The sequence below is a fragment of the Vespa crabro genome, chromosome 17, assembly GCF_910589235.1.
Source record: "Vespa crabro chromosome 17, iyVesCrab1.2, whole genome shotgun sequence".
NCBI classification, from domain to species: Eukaryota; Metazoa; Arthropoda; class Insecta; order Hymenoptera; family Vespidae; genus Vespa; species Vespa crabro.
In genome coordinates this window covers 2,574,930-2,593,571 of record NC_060971.1, presented here as the reverse complement: position 1 = coordinate 2,593,571, position 18,642 = coordinate 2,574,930, and the positions used below count along the sequence as shown (strand labels likewise).

General features: G+C 26.1%; 1 protein-coding gene across 2 annotated transcripts in view; it reads left to right on the top strand.

Moving 5' to 3' along the window:
• LOC124429951 (zinc finger SWIM domain-containing protein 8 homolog) overlaps positions 1-18,642 on the top strand; it is a 41,051-nt gene that overhangs the window by 16,150 nt on the left and 6,259 nt on the right. For both annotated transcript variants that reach the window (XM_046975858.1, XM_046975857.1), the window contains exons 2-8: positions 14,271-14,522; positions 15,101-15,285; positions 15,454-15,764; positions 16,720-17,152; positions 17,245-17,496; positions 17,585-17,878; positions 17,963-18,571. In XM_046975858.1, coding sequence (XP_046831814.1) covers positions 14,271-14,522; positions 15,101-15,285; positions 15,454-15,764; positions 16,720-17,152; positions 17,245-17,496; positions 17,585-17,878; positions 17,963-18,571 — 2,336 coding nt within the window. The remainder of the gene's footprint in view (positions 1-14,270; positions 14,523-15,100; positions 15,286-15,453; positions 15,765-16,719; positions 17,153-17,244; positions 17,497-17,584; positions 17,879-17,962; positions 18,572-18,642) is intronic.

The following is an 18,642-nucleotide window of genomic DNA, read 5'->3' as shown; positions in this document are numbered from 1 at the left end:
CCCCCTTCGAGAAGAGAGACACAAGCTTTCTATAATGAGATGCCACAGGAAGTAACGTCATAGACACTACTAGTCTGTGGATTTAATTCAATAGGAAAACTGGTAATTAAGTCATTTGATATAATAGAAGAGTCCACGGTAAACTTCTCATTGAATTCACCGGTATGTTCGCCGGTAGCTTTGCGATTTTCCAATGTCGTTCCCTTTTTCTTTATTTTTATTTTCATTTTTTTATTTTTTTATTTTTTTATTTTTTTTTTTATTTTTTTTTTTACAACATACAATACAACAAAAAATAAAAGGTAGAAGAAAATCGTTAATAATAAGTCTATCTCGCACGAAAAAAAATAATCTTTTCATTGTCTATTAGTTGTCTTCTGTTCATTAATATATATATATATATATATATATAAAAAATTTTTATTTTGGAACAATACATTTTCATAACTTTTTTAGAATTGAAATATTGTTTCAATAATTCTTTTTTTTTTATCATTTAATTATTATATCACGCACGTGTTCTTCTCCCGGCTTATTAACATTTACCATATGGAGAAAACGAAAAAGAGATATAATAAATTCTCAGACTTCTCCTCATTAAAGAATTCTTTGCTTTTAATTGGCGAACATATGAACGTGCAATAAAAATGTAAAAGAGCAATCAATCAAGATAGTTCTTCATTCATCTCTCGGTTTTATATATACCGAGCCTTATATGCCGCATGAGATAATTTGAGGTCATTAAAAAAAAAAGGAATAAGAAAAAGAAATAAATAAATAACAAAAAAAAAAAAAAAAAAAGGTTTCATCATGAAAGCCCCGGCTAACGAAGATGGTTAAATGAGCGAAGAACAAATCATTTTTTAATCATTATTTTTTATCTTTTTTTCTTTCTTTTTCTTTTTTGTTTGTTTTATTATTATTATTATTTATTATTATTATATTTAATAAAAGATCTTAGCGTAATCAATAATAATCTCGTTAAGAAGATTTATTATTTATTATGAGAACAATAAAATTTTTACATTAATTATTTATTATGACATTATATATATATATATATATATATATATATATGTGTGTGTGTGTGTGTATTTATATATATATATATATATGTTTATTATCACAGTCATAACAGTAAAGATAATAATAAAACGTTGCCGCGACGCTTAAAAATAAACAGAAGAAATAAAATACAATATCAATCATTTTGAAGAGATCAAACCTGCTCTAATAAATCGTTCGCCACTTTTAAAGAAAGTATTTTTTTTTTTTTTTTTTTTTTTTTTTTTTTTTTTTTTTTTTTTTTTTTTTTTTGGAAACAAAAAGGAATTAAAAAGAAGAAAAAAAATAATAACGATCAAAAAAAAAAAAAAACAAAAGAAAAGAAAAAAAAAAGAAATCGACAAAAATATTCGTACGTTTAAAGGGAGGGAAAAAGGAAGGATAATTTTTTTTAAATGTTGTTAGAAAATGTAGTCTTAGGCTCAGAACTATAAGCCTATTCGCATTAACGCGCCCCAAGTAGAGAGAATTCGCGTTGGCTGTGAATCGTTTAGTACATCTCTGAAGCCAGTGAGGATCGATACGGTTGCCATGGTAACCCCTAGGCTCTCCTCTATACCTTCCGAACGGATACAGGGATACATCTCAATACGAGGCTCTCCTCGATTCTTCTCGCAGTATCCGTTGTGTTTTCTTTCTTCTTTCTTCTACACTTTTCTTCTTCTTCTTCTTCTTCTTCTTCTTCTTCTTCTTTTTATTTTTATTTTTTTTTTCTTCTTTTCCTTTCTCTTTTTCTTTTTATTTTCCTTCCTTTGTCATCTCATTTGAACTCTAATTTATCATTTTATTATCTTTTCATTATATTTTTTCCTCTCTTACATTTTCTTTCTCTCTCTCTCTCTCTCTCTCTCTCTCTCTCTCTCTCTCTCCCCCCATCCTCCCCTCTCTCTCTGTCTTTATTTGTATCTGTCTATCCATTTGTCTGTCTGTCTGTTTACCTGTATGTTCGTCTATTTGTCCGTCTATCTGTTTTTCTCTACAACAAGTAAGCAGTTTTATGTTTCAAGAAATTCTTTTAATGATATTTAGGAACGATGTAAATACGATTAAAATGTTTACATATACTAAATACATACAAGGATGTATATATCTCTATGTGTATATGTATATATTTATGTGCGTATGTATATGTGTGTATAAAGTGTACCTAAAATGCGAGATTATATATTTTCTTTATAAATAATTATTTTTTTTTTTATTTTTTATTTATTTATTTATATTTTGTTTATTTATTTCCTTTTAATGAATCTTATAAATTGATAATAGTGTTCGATTAGATCGAACGATAGGTAATATGTGAATTTTATATTTAAATAATTTTCTTTTTCTTCTTTTTCTTTTTTTTTTTTTTTTTTTTCCTTTTTGTTCGCCCTTTCTTTTTCAAATTTCAATATTATTGATCAACCTGATGCTATACTATTGTATATAAACGGTATTAATATTTAATCGTTTATAATATTAAATCGTTAATATTAGAATTTTCAATATTGTTTTACTATTTATATATATATATATTTTTTATGTTTTATTATTATTTAAAATTATAACATTACTTATTAGCCAATCTGATATTATCTCTTATTATATATAAATAATATATATGATATTATATTTATGATTTTGATATTTTCAGTATTTCATATACGTAAATAACCAATACTATTTTTATTAAAAATTATGATATTACTTATTGATTTTAACTTAACGCTAAACTATTATGTTTATATATAAATAATATTTTTTAATATTATAATATTTATATATATAATGTTATATATATATATATATGAATACTATTCTTAATGAAAATGTCGACATTAATTATTGATTAATATAATACTATGTAATTTTTATTCAGTTTATATATATATATATATATATATATATATATATATATATATATATATATATATCTGAAGAAAAACAAAAAAAAAAAAAAAAAGAAAAAAGAAAAAAGTAAAAAGAATCTTAGAATACAAAATCGATCGTGAGAGACACGTCCAACTTATTTTTAATTTCAATTTATTTTTAATTCTTCATTTTCCTTGAAACATTATATTTCTCTCTTGAATGTGATCTTTTCTCGTTTTTTTTTTTTTCGTTTTTTTTTCTCTTTTTTTTTTTTTCTATACCGATCGAAAAAATTACCAACCAAAAATATCGTCGCACTAATACGGCTGAGATATATAAAAGTGGCTTTCACGTCATCCGTCCCATAAGGGAAATATCCATGATGGTATTCCAAGCCGAAGGGCAATATCGACATTCTGAAAAAGAATAAGCGATCGAGGCGAACCGATGGAATTCAATTACAGGGCGTGACAGGTGCGACAGCTGATCTCGATCCCTTCGTGGTCCTTTCTTTTTTTTCTCTCTCTCTCTCTCTCTCTCTTTTTCCTTCTTTCCTTCTCTTTTTTCTTTTTTTTATCTTTTTTTTTCTTTTTTTTTTTTTTTTTATTTTTCAAGATCACTTGAAACGAAGGAATCGAGTTTCAGTAACTTCTAGAGGACCAAGTGCTAGAGTATATACAATTAACTTTCCAAAAAGTAAATACAATTTGATATGTCTCTCTCCTTCTCTCTCTCTCTCTCTCTCTTTTTTTCTTTTCTTTTTCTTTCCTTCTCTCTTTCATTCTTTTCATTTTTTTTTCTTTCTTTCTTTCTTTCTACTCTGTCTTGCTACCCTTATTTTATCGTTGATGATCGATAGATTCGAGAGAGAAGAAGAAAAAAAAAAAAAGAAATTATTTCCAAGTAAAAGTACTTACTTAGAAAGATGTAGAAAAGATGTCGTCATTCGTTCTGTCTCGTTCGTCGGCCATTACGATATGAATTCCGGACAAAGGATCTTTTCGTCTTCTATTAGAAGATGAATTCTACACGCTGGTTTCCAAGGGAATCTTTAAGGAGAATATATGACACTGACTTTCTATACGTTTTTATCTCTGATTTATTATTTTCCATTTTATTAATTTTTTGCTTTCCTTTTTTTTTTTTTTTTTTCTTTTCTTTTCTTCTTTTTTTTTAGGAAAATATTATTTTTTCCATTTTATATATTTATTTGTTTATCTTTCATCTTTTTTATTTTTTGTTTTTCCTTTTAATATTTACTAATAATTATAAAAAAAAAAAAGAAAAAAAAAAGGTTCCATTTAATTGCTTGTAACGAAATTTCTTTCGTTTTTAGAAAAAAAAAAAAAAAATTGATACACGAAATTTTTATTTTATTTTACACATAATTATATTATAGAGTAAAAATTTTAGAATATAATGCACTAAAATGCTATAATAATATATTATATTCTCTGAAATTATAATACAGAGAGTTATTAATTTTGTATATTATGATATACTATTATTTATATAATTTTACTATAGCAACAATAAGTATAGTATAATTACACTTACACTAAATAGAGAAAGAATATAACTTTCACTACACTTATTAAAAATAATACTATAATTCTTTAGTTTAATATACTATTACTGACATAGTTAGATATGTTACACTGAGTATAATAATATTATTATTATTATTAAACATTATGTATAACCATAACTTTAATATAAAAAAAAAATATGAAAAACATTCGATATGAAGTAATAATTAATTTTGTTGCAACAATTAAAACTTATAAAATACAAAATATATACATACGCACACACGCAAGCATGCACGCATACACGCACACACATATGTACATATGTATGTAATATGATTTCAAAAGTATATGGCAGTTGTAAAAAGTTAAAAATAATTATATGATAAACGTGCGAAACTTGTCGGTAGATCCAATAAATATACCTTATATTCCGGTTACTATATTCGTGACTCTAATTATAGTTATAATTGAAATGTAATTGATAAAATGAACTGTTAGCGATGATCTCATATAATGGATCAATCGATAAATATTAACTCTTTTATTATTTTCGCGCATATATAAATACAACACATTGTTATGCTTTTTAAAATTAAAAAATTATTCTCAGAAAATTCGATGAAATGATAGGAAATATTTAATTCGAGAAAATAAATGTACGATCGAAAATTTACAAAATTCGATTGGAGAGAAGAAATGTTTCTATGAAATTCTCTTTAGAAAGATTATGATTTCTTTTTCTTTCTCTTTTTTCTTTTTTTTTTCTTCTTTTTTTTTTTTTTTACCAATCTGCCAATTAATTACTGCAAGGAAATAGGAAAGATTGCCAAGAGCCAAACCTACCTGATGTTTCATTTCGATCGAATAAGAAAAGAGAAGGGAAGGAAGACGAAGAAAAAAAAAAAGAAAAAATAAAAGAAGAGACGAGCTGATGGAAAATGCTGACTAAGTCTTTCTCTCTCTCTCTCTCTCTCTTCTCTCTCTTTCTCTCTCTCTCTTTCTCGTCCTGTCTAATCTCCTTCGGACAAACGCCTAAATCTTCTTCTTCGTTTTACTTCATCACTGAGAACTCCCTTTTGCTATCTCGTCGTATTGTATTATATAACTATAGTGAAAACAAATAATGACAAATTGTGCCAAAAAAATTATATTCCTTTTTTCCACCTTTTTTCACTTGTTTATGTAAAATTCACCGATACTTAATCGATGTTATTGAGTATTTATAGAATATATATATATATATATATATATATGAGATTTTACGTGGTTAAAAAATATTATGAATTTCGTCTAGGAATTAAAAAAAAAAAGAAAAAAAGAGAAAAAGAAAAAAACCATCATTTCGAATGAAAGGTCAGTTTATTCACAAAGTGCTATCCATTGGATTATATATACAGAGTGTCAAATAAGTATAAGACCAAACTTATTACTACGTATTACTAAAATCAAATCGATGAAAATATAGTTCATATAAATTTATATCTTTTAAAAGAATATATCTTTTCGATAAAGTATTTTCGAACATAAGTTTATATGAACTTTTTTTTTTCATTTATGTGACCACAGTAATACGTGGTATAAATTTGGTTCTATACTTCTTGGACACCCTGTATATATATATATATATTTTTTTTTTTTTCCTGTTTTATAATAATGAAACTGCAAATAACTGTCTAATAAAATATATACTTTTATATTTTTTTGATCTATTAATTCTGAAATTCTCTGTAAGAACGTTATTCGTTTAACAAGCTTTTTGTTATTTCTTTTGAGAGAGAGAGAGAGAGAGAGAGAGAGAGAGAGTGTGTGTGTGTGTGTGTGTGTGTGTGTGTGTGTGTGTGTGTGAGTGTGAGTGAAAGAGAAACAAAGCAGTCGTTATTTTATCCATGTTGTGAAAGTCTTATGGCACCGATGCTGAATGAAGTTCTATGTATATGGCATGCGCAGCCTGTATTTTAAGTTTCCCTTTAACCCTTCCTCTCTTCCACCATCCCCCCAGCCCACAGCGCACAGAGTCTCAACTACTTCTTTTTCGAATAAAGTAAACTCGACTAAATTACATTGAAACTCTTAAAGTTTCACTTGGGATCGATTATCCTTCTTCCAATGGATTTTGTAAACGTATAAACTTCTGTTATTTCGAATTAAAAAGAAAAAGAAAAAATAAGAAAAAGAAGGAGAAGAAGAAAAAGTTCTTTCATGATTAAAATATGACGAATTACTTTTTATACGATTATTTAATCCCAAATCGAGAATAGTCTTATACGTGTCGCAATTCTTTTTTTATTAATGTAAGGACGAAAAGAAAAATTTATTACTGTCGGATAGTGTAGGATTATATAGTTACCATGGAAACGATGTAACTCTTTTATTATACACGAGAATAATAATACTGACGATAATAATAATAATAATAATAATAATAATAATAATAATAATAATAATAATAATAATAACAATAATAATAATAATAATAATAATATAGATTGGGCGTACGTTTTTTAAATCGATTAATAATTATTTTTCACAAAGTAAATGTGCACTTTTAGCATCCAATCGATAATTTCCCTTCAAGGATAACTAGGATGATATAAAAAACGAAAACTTTCGTGATTTCTCATCGATAAATTTTTTCTTCCTTTTTTTTTTTTATTTTTATCTTTTTTATTATATTTTTTTTTTATTATATATATATATATTTGTTGTTGTTATTTTTATAGAGGTATATAAATATTTTTTGTTATATTTATATTTATATATATATATATATATATATATATATATATATGTATGTATGTATGTATATATATATACACGTATTATACTGAGTGTCTCATTTCAAATGATACGAACAAATATCTCTGATCCTATTGATTTAATGAACACATGTTCGAAATAAAATTTGGATTAGATTTAGGAAGGTGAAATATAATATAATATTTATTGAAGCTATTTCATTGGTAATTACTTTTTTCAAGATGTGAAAGTTATAAGAATTTTTTTAATTTTCTTTTTTTCTGTTTTCCAAATGGAAATCGATATTTTAAGTCTATTAATAGTTAGTAGAAAATATTAATGCAAAACCAACGAATATCTATCTACTTTCTATACACATTTTATCGATGTTACATCGTTTTAGGGCATCTTGAACTATAATAAATCGTGTAATCGCAATAACGCGATAAATTTTTCCCATAAGTTTTTACTCTCTGTCGTATAATCGATAAATTCGTTAATAAATTTTTATTTCTTTTTTTTTTGTTTTGCTCGTTCTTTATTTATTTATTTGTTTATTTATTTGTATATACACTTTTAATACCACTGTAATTGTTTTCAGCGTAAAATAACCACTTAAAACCATTCATAAACTACATTATCGCAATTAACCAGTTCATTAAACCTCAAAGCGATATAATTCGATGAAATATCGATGAAAAGAAGATACACAATTGTTTGTATCGATATACTTTTCAAACTTTTATTCGACTTAAGTTATTGATTTCCGTCTAATAAAAAAAAAAAAAAAAAAAAAAATTGTTATGACTATCGTATCTTAACTATGATTCATATCAATGAAAATAATGAAATAAATGTAAAATAATATATTAAAATTTCCCCTTGAAAATCTAATAACTTTTATTCAAAACGTTTGTTTATAACAAAGGATATTTGTTTGTTCATACAAATAGAATTGGAAATATTTAACTGTATCGTTTTAAATAAGACACCATATATATGTATCTATATATACATTCGTATGATGAAGGGGGAAAAAAAAGCAAAGAAAGAAAAAAGAAAAAAAGAAGAAAGAACGAAAGAAAGAAAAGTTGTAGAAATTCTTCTAGGAAAATTAATGATATATCTTTTTGAATTCGAAGAAAATTTTCATGGTCCCTTATAGATAAACCGATCCCATCAATCTTCGTATAGTTGACGTAGTAGGTGGATCCAATTGGATCGTTCAACCAAGACGTTACCGAAATCCTTGAAATTCATATGAGTATCTATTATAGATCTATACAGAGAGAATCGAAATGAAATATTAAAACGTAGCGTATATTTTTCGAATGATCTTATTGTTCATCAATCATTTGACGATACAAATGAGAAAGTCGTTTAAGTCCAACGATAATATTATTATTTATTAGGATATAGAAAATGATTTTATTGTTGATTATAATTATAATTCTTTTTATGGGTTATAAATTGATATGGTTTTCTAGTTATCTAGTTAATCGTTTATAGTCATTAATTTATAAATGTTATCAATATTTGAAATTAATTTCTTTTTTTTTTTAAAAGAATATGATTTGATGTATATTCGATATAATAATTTTTATATATATATACATTTTGTTTATTCGTAGTATTTATTTACGTTCTTATTTCTAGCATTAAAGAAAATTATTAAACAATAATTATTAATTATAGATATATTCATGTTATTAGATCCAATATAATTACATTATTCAAAATTTATTATTTGATGGTTCCTCGACTCATAGTAATTAATTTATACATTTTATAGTATTATCGATCATCCATGACCATTGTGAAAGTCTATCCGTTAATTTATTAAAATGATTCATATTTTGGTTCAGGTGATATCATATGTACAATGGATTGAATTTTTCATTAGAAAGAAATGTATTTACGTGTTGGTATTTTCATTTAAATGGGAAAAAAAAAGAAAAAGAAAAAAGAAATTATAGCAATTAAAAATATATTTAAAAATATATAGTATTTCATCAGTAGTGTTCATGAGTTTAACACGATTTCGTAATAAATTAATAATATACATTTATATTTGACTGTGCGTAATTTTATTCGAATCAATATTATAATATTACAAACCAGAAATAGTATGTGTGTGTGCGTGTGTGTCTGTATATATATATATATATATTTTTTTTGTCTCTCTTTGTCTTCCGCATTTTTCTTTTTCTTTTTCTTTTTCTTTTTCTTTTTCTCTTTTTTATTTAACCTTTAGATTTTATTTTAATATTTCCTAGCAGACAGGCATAACTTCATAACAATTTACTTCTTTAATTAATCCGTACTTATTTTATCAGTATTAATATAATATAAATTGATAATAATAAAAGAGGAAAATAAAATTAAATAGATTGGATGAAGTTAATAAGAAACAATGATCTAAAATAAATTGTGAATACGTTTGTTGACATTTTAAAAATGTAAAAGTAAATGGAAACAAAAAAGAATATTCTTCGGCAAAGCACATTAATGTTCGTTGGACAAAAAATTTATAATATGGATGAATGAAAAAAAAGGAAAATAAAAAAAAGCAAAAAGAAAAAAAAAGAAGAAGAAGAAGAAAGAAAAACAGAATTTTTACGCTTTCTATTTTTTTTTTCTTTTCCTTTTTTAAGGAATGAAAAGGAGGGAAAAAATTGAAATTACAGTTTCTCTCCTCTCTCTCTCTCTCTCTCTCTCTTTCTCTTTTTCTCTTTCTCTTTCCCTCTTTCTTTAGAGTGTACCTTCTCATTCGTCGGCTTGCTTTCTGCAATGCAAACTGGCCGCTATATCGATCGGCTCGACGAGGTCGGTGAACGAACCCTTGCGCTTTGTGAAATTCATTTTCCATTTCCTCATCCCCTTTTCACAGTGAGAAGCGTTTTTAAAATTTGTTGTCGCTACAAATCAAGCGGGGGAAAAGAGCCCGCAGATTTATCTATATCTTCATGCATCTGTACATGGCAACCAGTCCAAACGTCAGAGATTTTTAAATGGCGCGAAATTTTTAAAAACGTAAAACCATTTTTTTGCGCGATCCGTTAGCAAACGGATGTTTAATAATAAAAAATGATATATATATATATATATATATATATATATATATTTTTTTTTTTTTCTTTTACGTTTCGCATACGAATATGAAATATTTAAATCGTTTAATATTTACATACAATTATTTTTAAAAATAAACTTTCGAAAATGTATATATATATATATATATATTTTTTTTTTCTTTTTAATAAAACTTCTACAATTGTTTTTCGAAAGTAAAACTTTTAACAATATATTTTTAATAATAACAACATATTTTTTTAAATATAACAAAATTACTATTATTACTATTATTATTATTATTATTATTATTATTGTTATTTTTATTTTTATTATTATTATTATTATTTTTATTCTGTTTTCTAATTGAAAGAAATAATTAAATAATAGGAAAGGTACTTTGTTTTTTCATAATGAAAAAGAGATATTAATTAATTTGAAAGAAAAAAACAAAACAATTGCAAGGTATATAAAATAGAAATCTTGGCATTATCGATAACGTAGAGAGAAAACGCGGTAAAATATCGTGTTTGATTTAAGACTTTAAACGAAAGAACCGAGTATGTTTCCGATTCGACGCTTTGTCTAAACCTTTACCCTCCACCCACCCCCACTCCTTCATCATATCGCGCCATATTCGTTCTAGAACGCCATCTCTATGCTCGCGGGAAATAGCGCATAAAAGGGAAAAAATGTGTGGAGCAACATTTTTGGTGCGAACCTTGAATGGTAAAAAAAAATAAAACATATTGGGATTTAACCGAGCTAAAAGTTGTTACTCGGTAACTTTCGATAATGAAAACACGGGTAGAAACTAATTTTTATATATATATATATATTTTCTTTTTTCTTACGAAGAAAGATTTTATCTTTTTTCTTTTTTTTCTTTTTTTTTTCTTTATTATTTTTTTTTTTTTTTTTTAGATTAAAAATAAATTAGAATGACCCATTTGTATTTATTTTGTCAGTATCTTTTTTCTTTTCGTTTTTTTTTCCTTTTTGCAGGTTAAAAATAAAATAGTACTATTATTAGTATTTATTTTGTCGATATCTTTTTCCTTGTTTTTTTTTTTTTCCAAAAAAGTTTTATTTTTTAAACTAAAAATAAAATAGTATACTATAATTTTATATAATATATAATATAATATATTTATTATATATTTATTATATAAATAGTATACTATAATATTATATTAATTATTATTAATATATATATATAATGATAAAATATATAATAATAATATATGTTATAATGTTAATATATGTATATAATAATAATACATATAATAATGAAAATGTAATAATTTAAGAATGATTATTTTGATTTAATACGATCGATCATGGATTATAATTTACTCGTCTTATGATCTGAATAAAATAGAAATAAAATTTGTCATTTTGCAATCCTTCACAACCTTCACCGTTAATATCGTAATATTTGTAGGTAAAAGGAAACTCGACTTTGAAAATAAATCTTTACGTAGGAACGTAGGGAAGCGTAGAAACACATAACGAAGGAAGATTCATGCGCGTTTACGCAAATACGAAGTTATTAATCTCAGGGCTTTCGAGGAAAATAAGGGTTGGAGAATTTCGACGGAGATCCCCTCCGTGATTCATTGGGGCTGATGCAAATTTCCGCGAATTATAGTAGAAGGAAACGAAGCTCGACCGTCTGTGGAAAGTAACATCCCGGATAATCATTTTATTTGATGAATCAAGTGCATTCCTTCAAGTTCAAACATTAAATGTTCCTTATGCATTTAAAATTATAAGATAATTATATGAAATATTAGAAAAAAATTCTCTTCTTACAAATTATAATACATATATTAACATTATAACATATATTATTATATATATATATATATATATATATTATTATTATTATTATATATAATTGTTTTACGTTACAATATTATTTTTATGTTTAAGCTTGTAAAATATTAATAAAAAATAAAAGAATACATAAAAAGAATAATTAAAGGAAAAAAATTGTAAAATGAATAATAAATAATGTAACGATTTAAACAATTAAAATAAGAATAATGCGATACTTATGATATTTTTCTAATCAAAATAATCGTCATATTATGCCAATTAAAGTAATTTATACTTTAATAGATTAATATAGAACAAATGCAATTTCGATGTCGATGCACTTTTACTAATGAAAATCTCAATTGCTGTCTTTATAAACGAGGGGTTAGAATGGGAGTACGACAGGAGGAAGGGGTATTTATCATGTATCAGGTTCCTATTTTAATGAAATATTTGTTCGTCATGAAATATTTCTTGGTTATGACTTTTAACATTCGAAAACGAGAAACAATGATAACGTGACGACAGTAACGAACATGATAATTAATATCGTTCATTAACATTATCAAATAACATCGAGATATTGTTACATGGACCTCCCATATATACGTATGTATATATATATTATCATAAATGAGATCATAAATGATGATAACCATTTTTTTCTTCTTTTCCCTTCTCAACCATTATTTCTTATATCTATATATTTTTATTGATAATTTACAATAATATTATATATAAATTCATATGTGTGTGCATGTGTGTGTATTTTTCTTATAATACACTATCTATGATCAAACTAATATTAATCAATTATTTAGGAAAATTCTATAATCTAACATAATTTTATATTTTTCTTTGATTAGATTATTTAATTTTATCGAATTATTATGTCTATTATTAAAAATTATAAAATACATATTATTTCGATAGTATCATTTAATATTAGAATATATACATATATATATATATATACACTACATATAGTATATGTATTATATACAGTATATATAAGCCGTTGATTTTGAAAATGAAAAAAAATATATATATATATATATATATATATATATTTTTATATTTTTATTTATATAATAATCTATATTATATTCATTCTCTATTCACTTTGCAACATCTGTTCGCATAAGTGTTTAGATAATTAACTAGATTTTATAAGGGATTATAAAATGGTTAACAAACTCCTTTTTGAAGTTCTTCACAAATTTAAAATAATATTTCATCCTGCATCCCTCATTAGAGCGAGCAAACTACGATAATATCTGCTGAAGTATAATAATAATACTTATAATAATAATAACAATAATAATAATAATAACAATAATAATAATAATAATAATAATAATAATAATAATAATAATAATAATAATAATAATAATACAAAAGCAATGAAATAGTGGATAAGAGGGAAGCACATTCTACGCATTTACTTTGACCGCCCGGAGAACCCTGTTAATAGCACCTTATCATCCCCAATTTAACATATCTCACAAGATTTCATTTATTTTTTTCCTCTCTCTTTTTGTTTGTTTTTTTTTTTTTTTTATGTATATATACAAAACAAATGCACTATTTGATGACTTACTTCTAAAACTTTTTGAATATTTCCAAATTTATATATGTATATATATTTATATATGACAAAAAAAAAATAAATTAATACAAATTCCCAAAGGAATAGAAATCTTTTTTTGTACGATGTCATTATTGAGACTACACTTTGACGAAGTTATTATACTGACATGTTATTAATATAATTATTATATTATTATTTTATTATAAAATAGCAAATTTTCAATTCTGTTTAAAATTAAAGAAATTATTTAAATCGATAATATATCATATACATTACATATCTTAATGTATATAATATATAATATATATAATAATATAATAAAAAAAAATATATATATATATATATACATAAACACAATATATGATTAATTAGGGTAATTTTTATCTTTTATCTTTTGACACTATATAATTACTTGATTTAGATAATTTGTATATTGTATATATTATATATATTTATCTTACCAATGTAGATAATTATTATATATATATATGTATATAATGGTACAAATAATTAATTAATTTTATATATATTAATTTATGTGTGTGTGTGCAATTTTCTTGTTGACGTTTTTTTTAAATAACGATATGATTTTTAATTTTCAGATGATTCACAAGTGCCGACATTATGCGAACTATCGGCACGATGCGTTGCCTCTCACATACCCTTCGAGTTGGTCGAACACGTTTATCCACCTGTGCCGGAACAATTGCAGCTGAGGATAGCTTTCTGGAGTTTTCCCGATAACGAGGAAGACATAAGACTCTATTCTTGCCTTGCAAATGGCAGTGCGGATGAATTTCAACGTGGCGAACAACTATTTCGTTCGAGAAGCGTCAAGAATCCTCTGCAAATAGGTAAAACATCATATACATTATATAAGGGAAAAGTTGTCCTTCATTTTTTTTTCATTAGAAAATACAATAAGATTACGTGGAGATTATATTTATTATTTATATAAATTATATATGTATTATTTTATTATGATATTTTATTATTAAAATACTGTAATAAAATAATATATATTTATGCGTAGTGCCACAATGACAAAATTTTTTTTTATAATTTTATAATGACAAAATTGAAAATGCGTTTTCAAATCTACTGATTATTATTTCTGTAACTTTAAAAAATATATAATATACTTTTGAAGTAAAAATTATTGATTCTATACAAATGACAACTGTTTAAAATTCTTAGAATATAACGCATCCCAATTTATGAATATTAATGAACATTATGAATATTATGAACATTGATGATCTTAATAAAAAATATGAAAATGTATTATCTTCTGTAACTTAAGAAATGAATGAAACTTTTATAATACAAATACAATACAATAAAGTACCAATTATTCTGTATGGATAATAAAAATATGTTCGCACACACATACATGTATTACTTATAATAATACATTATAATGTTTATATAGGTTTCCATCTTAGCGCCAGCGTGAATCCGCAAATGATGTCAGCAACGTCTGGTGTCGCTAGATCTCAATTCAATGTAGCAGTAACTTTCGATCGTCGAAAGATCACATCGTGCAATTGTACTTGCTCCTCAAAGGCTTATTGGTGTGCACACGTAGTTGCTGTTTGTCTTCATAGAATACATATGGTAAATATATATATATATATATATATATATATATATATATATATATATATATAGTCTTAATTATTTATTTTTTTCTCCTTTGTTTTTTTTTTTTTTTTTTGTACATATTTACTATATCGAAAATATTAAAATATCGATCGAAAAACTTATTGAAAAATAATTTTTCAGCCGACACAAGTTTGCCTAAGAGCACCAGTGAGTGAATCCCTGTCGCGATTGCATAGAGATCAATTGCAAAAATTTGCTCAATATCTTATAAGCGAATTGCCACAACAAATTCTTCCCACTGCTCAATTACTCTTGGACGAATTGTTGTCAGCCCAACCGAATGCCATCAATAGTTATTGTGGTGCTCCTGATCCTACGGCAGGTGCTTCCGCGCACGATCAAACATCTTGGTATCTGGACGAGAAAACGTTGCACGATAACATTAAGAAAATTCTTATCAAGTTCTGTGTACCAGCGCCTATTGTGTTCAGGTGAATTTTATTTTCGTTACAGATAACGTATTAATCAAATAAGTGTTATAATATTATAGATAATACATATTTATATGCTGATGCTGTGTTGTAATTTTTTTTTTTTTTTTTTTTTTTTCTTTTTGAAGTGAATATATCGATATTAGTACTGAATTTTTAATATTGTATTGAGGATTGACCGATCAATAAATAGTGCCAAAATTGTTACTATTTTATATATAAATAAAAAATATTTATTGTTTATATGTATATATAATATTGGATTCTCCGTGAAGTTCTTGTCGATTAACAATTAAATCAGTTGTATTAAAGTAATTCTATTTTATAAACCGCATAGTTCTAGTTATTCGTAATCCGCTATATTTTTGTCATCGTATTTAATCATCGTAAATATTGAAAATTCTTCTCGATTGTTCAAAACTAAAATTTACAACTCTAAAAACCTAGCAAATCATACTTTCTAATAATCCCTTCGATTGAAGGATCATTTCCATAAACAGCATAAATATCTTTTTTTTATCTTTCCTTATGATATAAAAATATCAAATGTCGATTTACAAAATTCACTCTATTGCCGTCCATTTTTAATCATAAACACAAAATCGAAAGGAAATTACTAAGTGAACAAAAAAAAATTATTTATAATAAGAACTTCGTCAAATACACCATTACAATATATATATATATATAAACAAAACTAGCACCACTTTTATTATCATTATGGACGTATCGATACATTTTCTTACACACTTGTAAGTGCAAACTAATCACATAAAAAAAAAAAAAATAATCATTATTAATAACACAGTTTATTAGTAATCGTTAAAAGATTAGAGTCGGTCAATCCAATATTTATTTTTCTTGTTATTAAAAAGTTGACATTTATAATAATGGATTATTATATTCTGATAATAATAATATCGTTTGATTAACGTTATCCGATAATATTTTTCAGCGACGTAAACTATTTGAGCACTACAGCACCTCCGGCTGCTGCCGAATGGTCGTCGCTTCTTAGACCATTGAGAGGTCGAGAACCAGAGGGAATGTGGAACCTGCTCTCGATCGTACGTGAAATGTTCAAGAGAACGGATCGTAACGCAATACCGCTTTTAGAGATTATCACAGAAGAATGCATGGCCTGTGAACAAATAATAGTTTGGTGGTTTAACACGAAAGTGGCTTTATTGAATGGTACAGGACATGGTGGTGGTAAACATGGTAATATGAACAGCAACGTTCATGCATCTCAACATGCGTGTTCTTCGTTGTGCGACGAAATTGTCGTACTTTGGAGATTGGCTGCTCTAAATCCTGGATTATCACCGGCCGAACGAGAGATGCTACATGATCAATTTATGGCATGGCATATGAAGATCATCGATAAGGTAATATTAATAAAAGTATTACTTATACTTATGTTCGAGGAGATTTGATTATATCCATTAAAAATCAATACTATTGCCTTATTTATTTTTAGGTCACTAAAAGTCGTGGTACCTCGGTATCCCATAATTCGCATAATAAAAATAATAGCAGTAGCTATAAGGATTCATTGAAGAACGATTTAACCGTATTTGTTGGCTTCAAAACGGCTCTTGAGGCATGTTATTTAGATTGGGAAGAATATACTCTTCCGGGTATCACGTACACCGCTGAAAGCAATCCCATGTATCATTGTCCATTTACATGTTTTCGACATGTTGGTGATAGTGGTACCGAAGTAAATCAGGTTTGTTATATATTTTTCTAAATATGATATATAATTTATCATTGATCTTTTTATATGGTATAAAACGTAAATTGTATATCTTATAAAGGTGAATTCGAGTTCGGCTGTCTTGAATTGCCAACCACCTATTTCTCATCATCACAGCAGACGACCTGTATCATTAGGTCTCGTAGAATTTAGTTATACGGATAGACGAAGATTGAATCCACGAGAATTTCCAGGGTTGTGTTCAAGAGGTAGCGGCGGAGATGGAAATCGTAGCAGTGTTAGTTCTGAAGGTTTTTGCGAAAATGATACCGATATGGCCGACATTTCGGAACCACAATTATTACTTAGACGTGGATGCGCCAGGTTAAATAATTGCGGAGATACTGATTCACAGGTTGATACGATCGTTAATATAATTTGAAAATAATTTTTAATTTATAAACAAATTTATAATACATGATAAATAATTAATGTTTAGGAGGGCGGAGGTAGCGAATCCTCATCGAACAGTAACGTGAGTTTAAAAAATGTTCAAGACTCGAATAAACATTGTTCGAACGTATTATCATCGGAAAGTCATAGTGACAGTAGTGAAAGTAGTAACAATAAGACTACTAACGAAGTGAAGTGCGGCAGGGCGAATTTCGTCGACTATCGTGATAAGTCGCGTACGGTAAATCCTAAAGCAACAGGATCAAAGACTGAACAAGAATCTGAACAAGAGAATGATGCATCCAGAAGACAATCAAAGGATGAAAGTTCATCTTCTAGCAGCGATAGCCCTTCTGGTGACGAATATAACGTTTATTATTATGATTCAAAGGCAACAGTGAATAATACAGGAAACGATTCGAAAACCGAATCACCTTTGACCATAGCACCGAGCGCAAGTGCATTGTTGGGTAATCTAAAGAAAACAGAAGATCCTTGGGGTATATTTCTTGCTAGAGCAGAGGGTCTTTATGCCCATGGACATACGCGAGAAGCTTGTATACTTGGTGTTCAATTAGCAGAAGAATTATTAGCTAATCCTCCGGATTTAATGATCGAGGAACCACCCGTGCCATTGAAAGGAAAAAAGAAAAAGGTAAGATAAGAGATTTGATCTAATTTCATATGTCCTCTGTTATCATAATCGAATGATGATATCAAATGAAT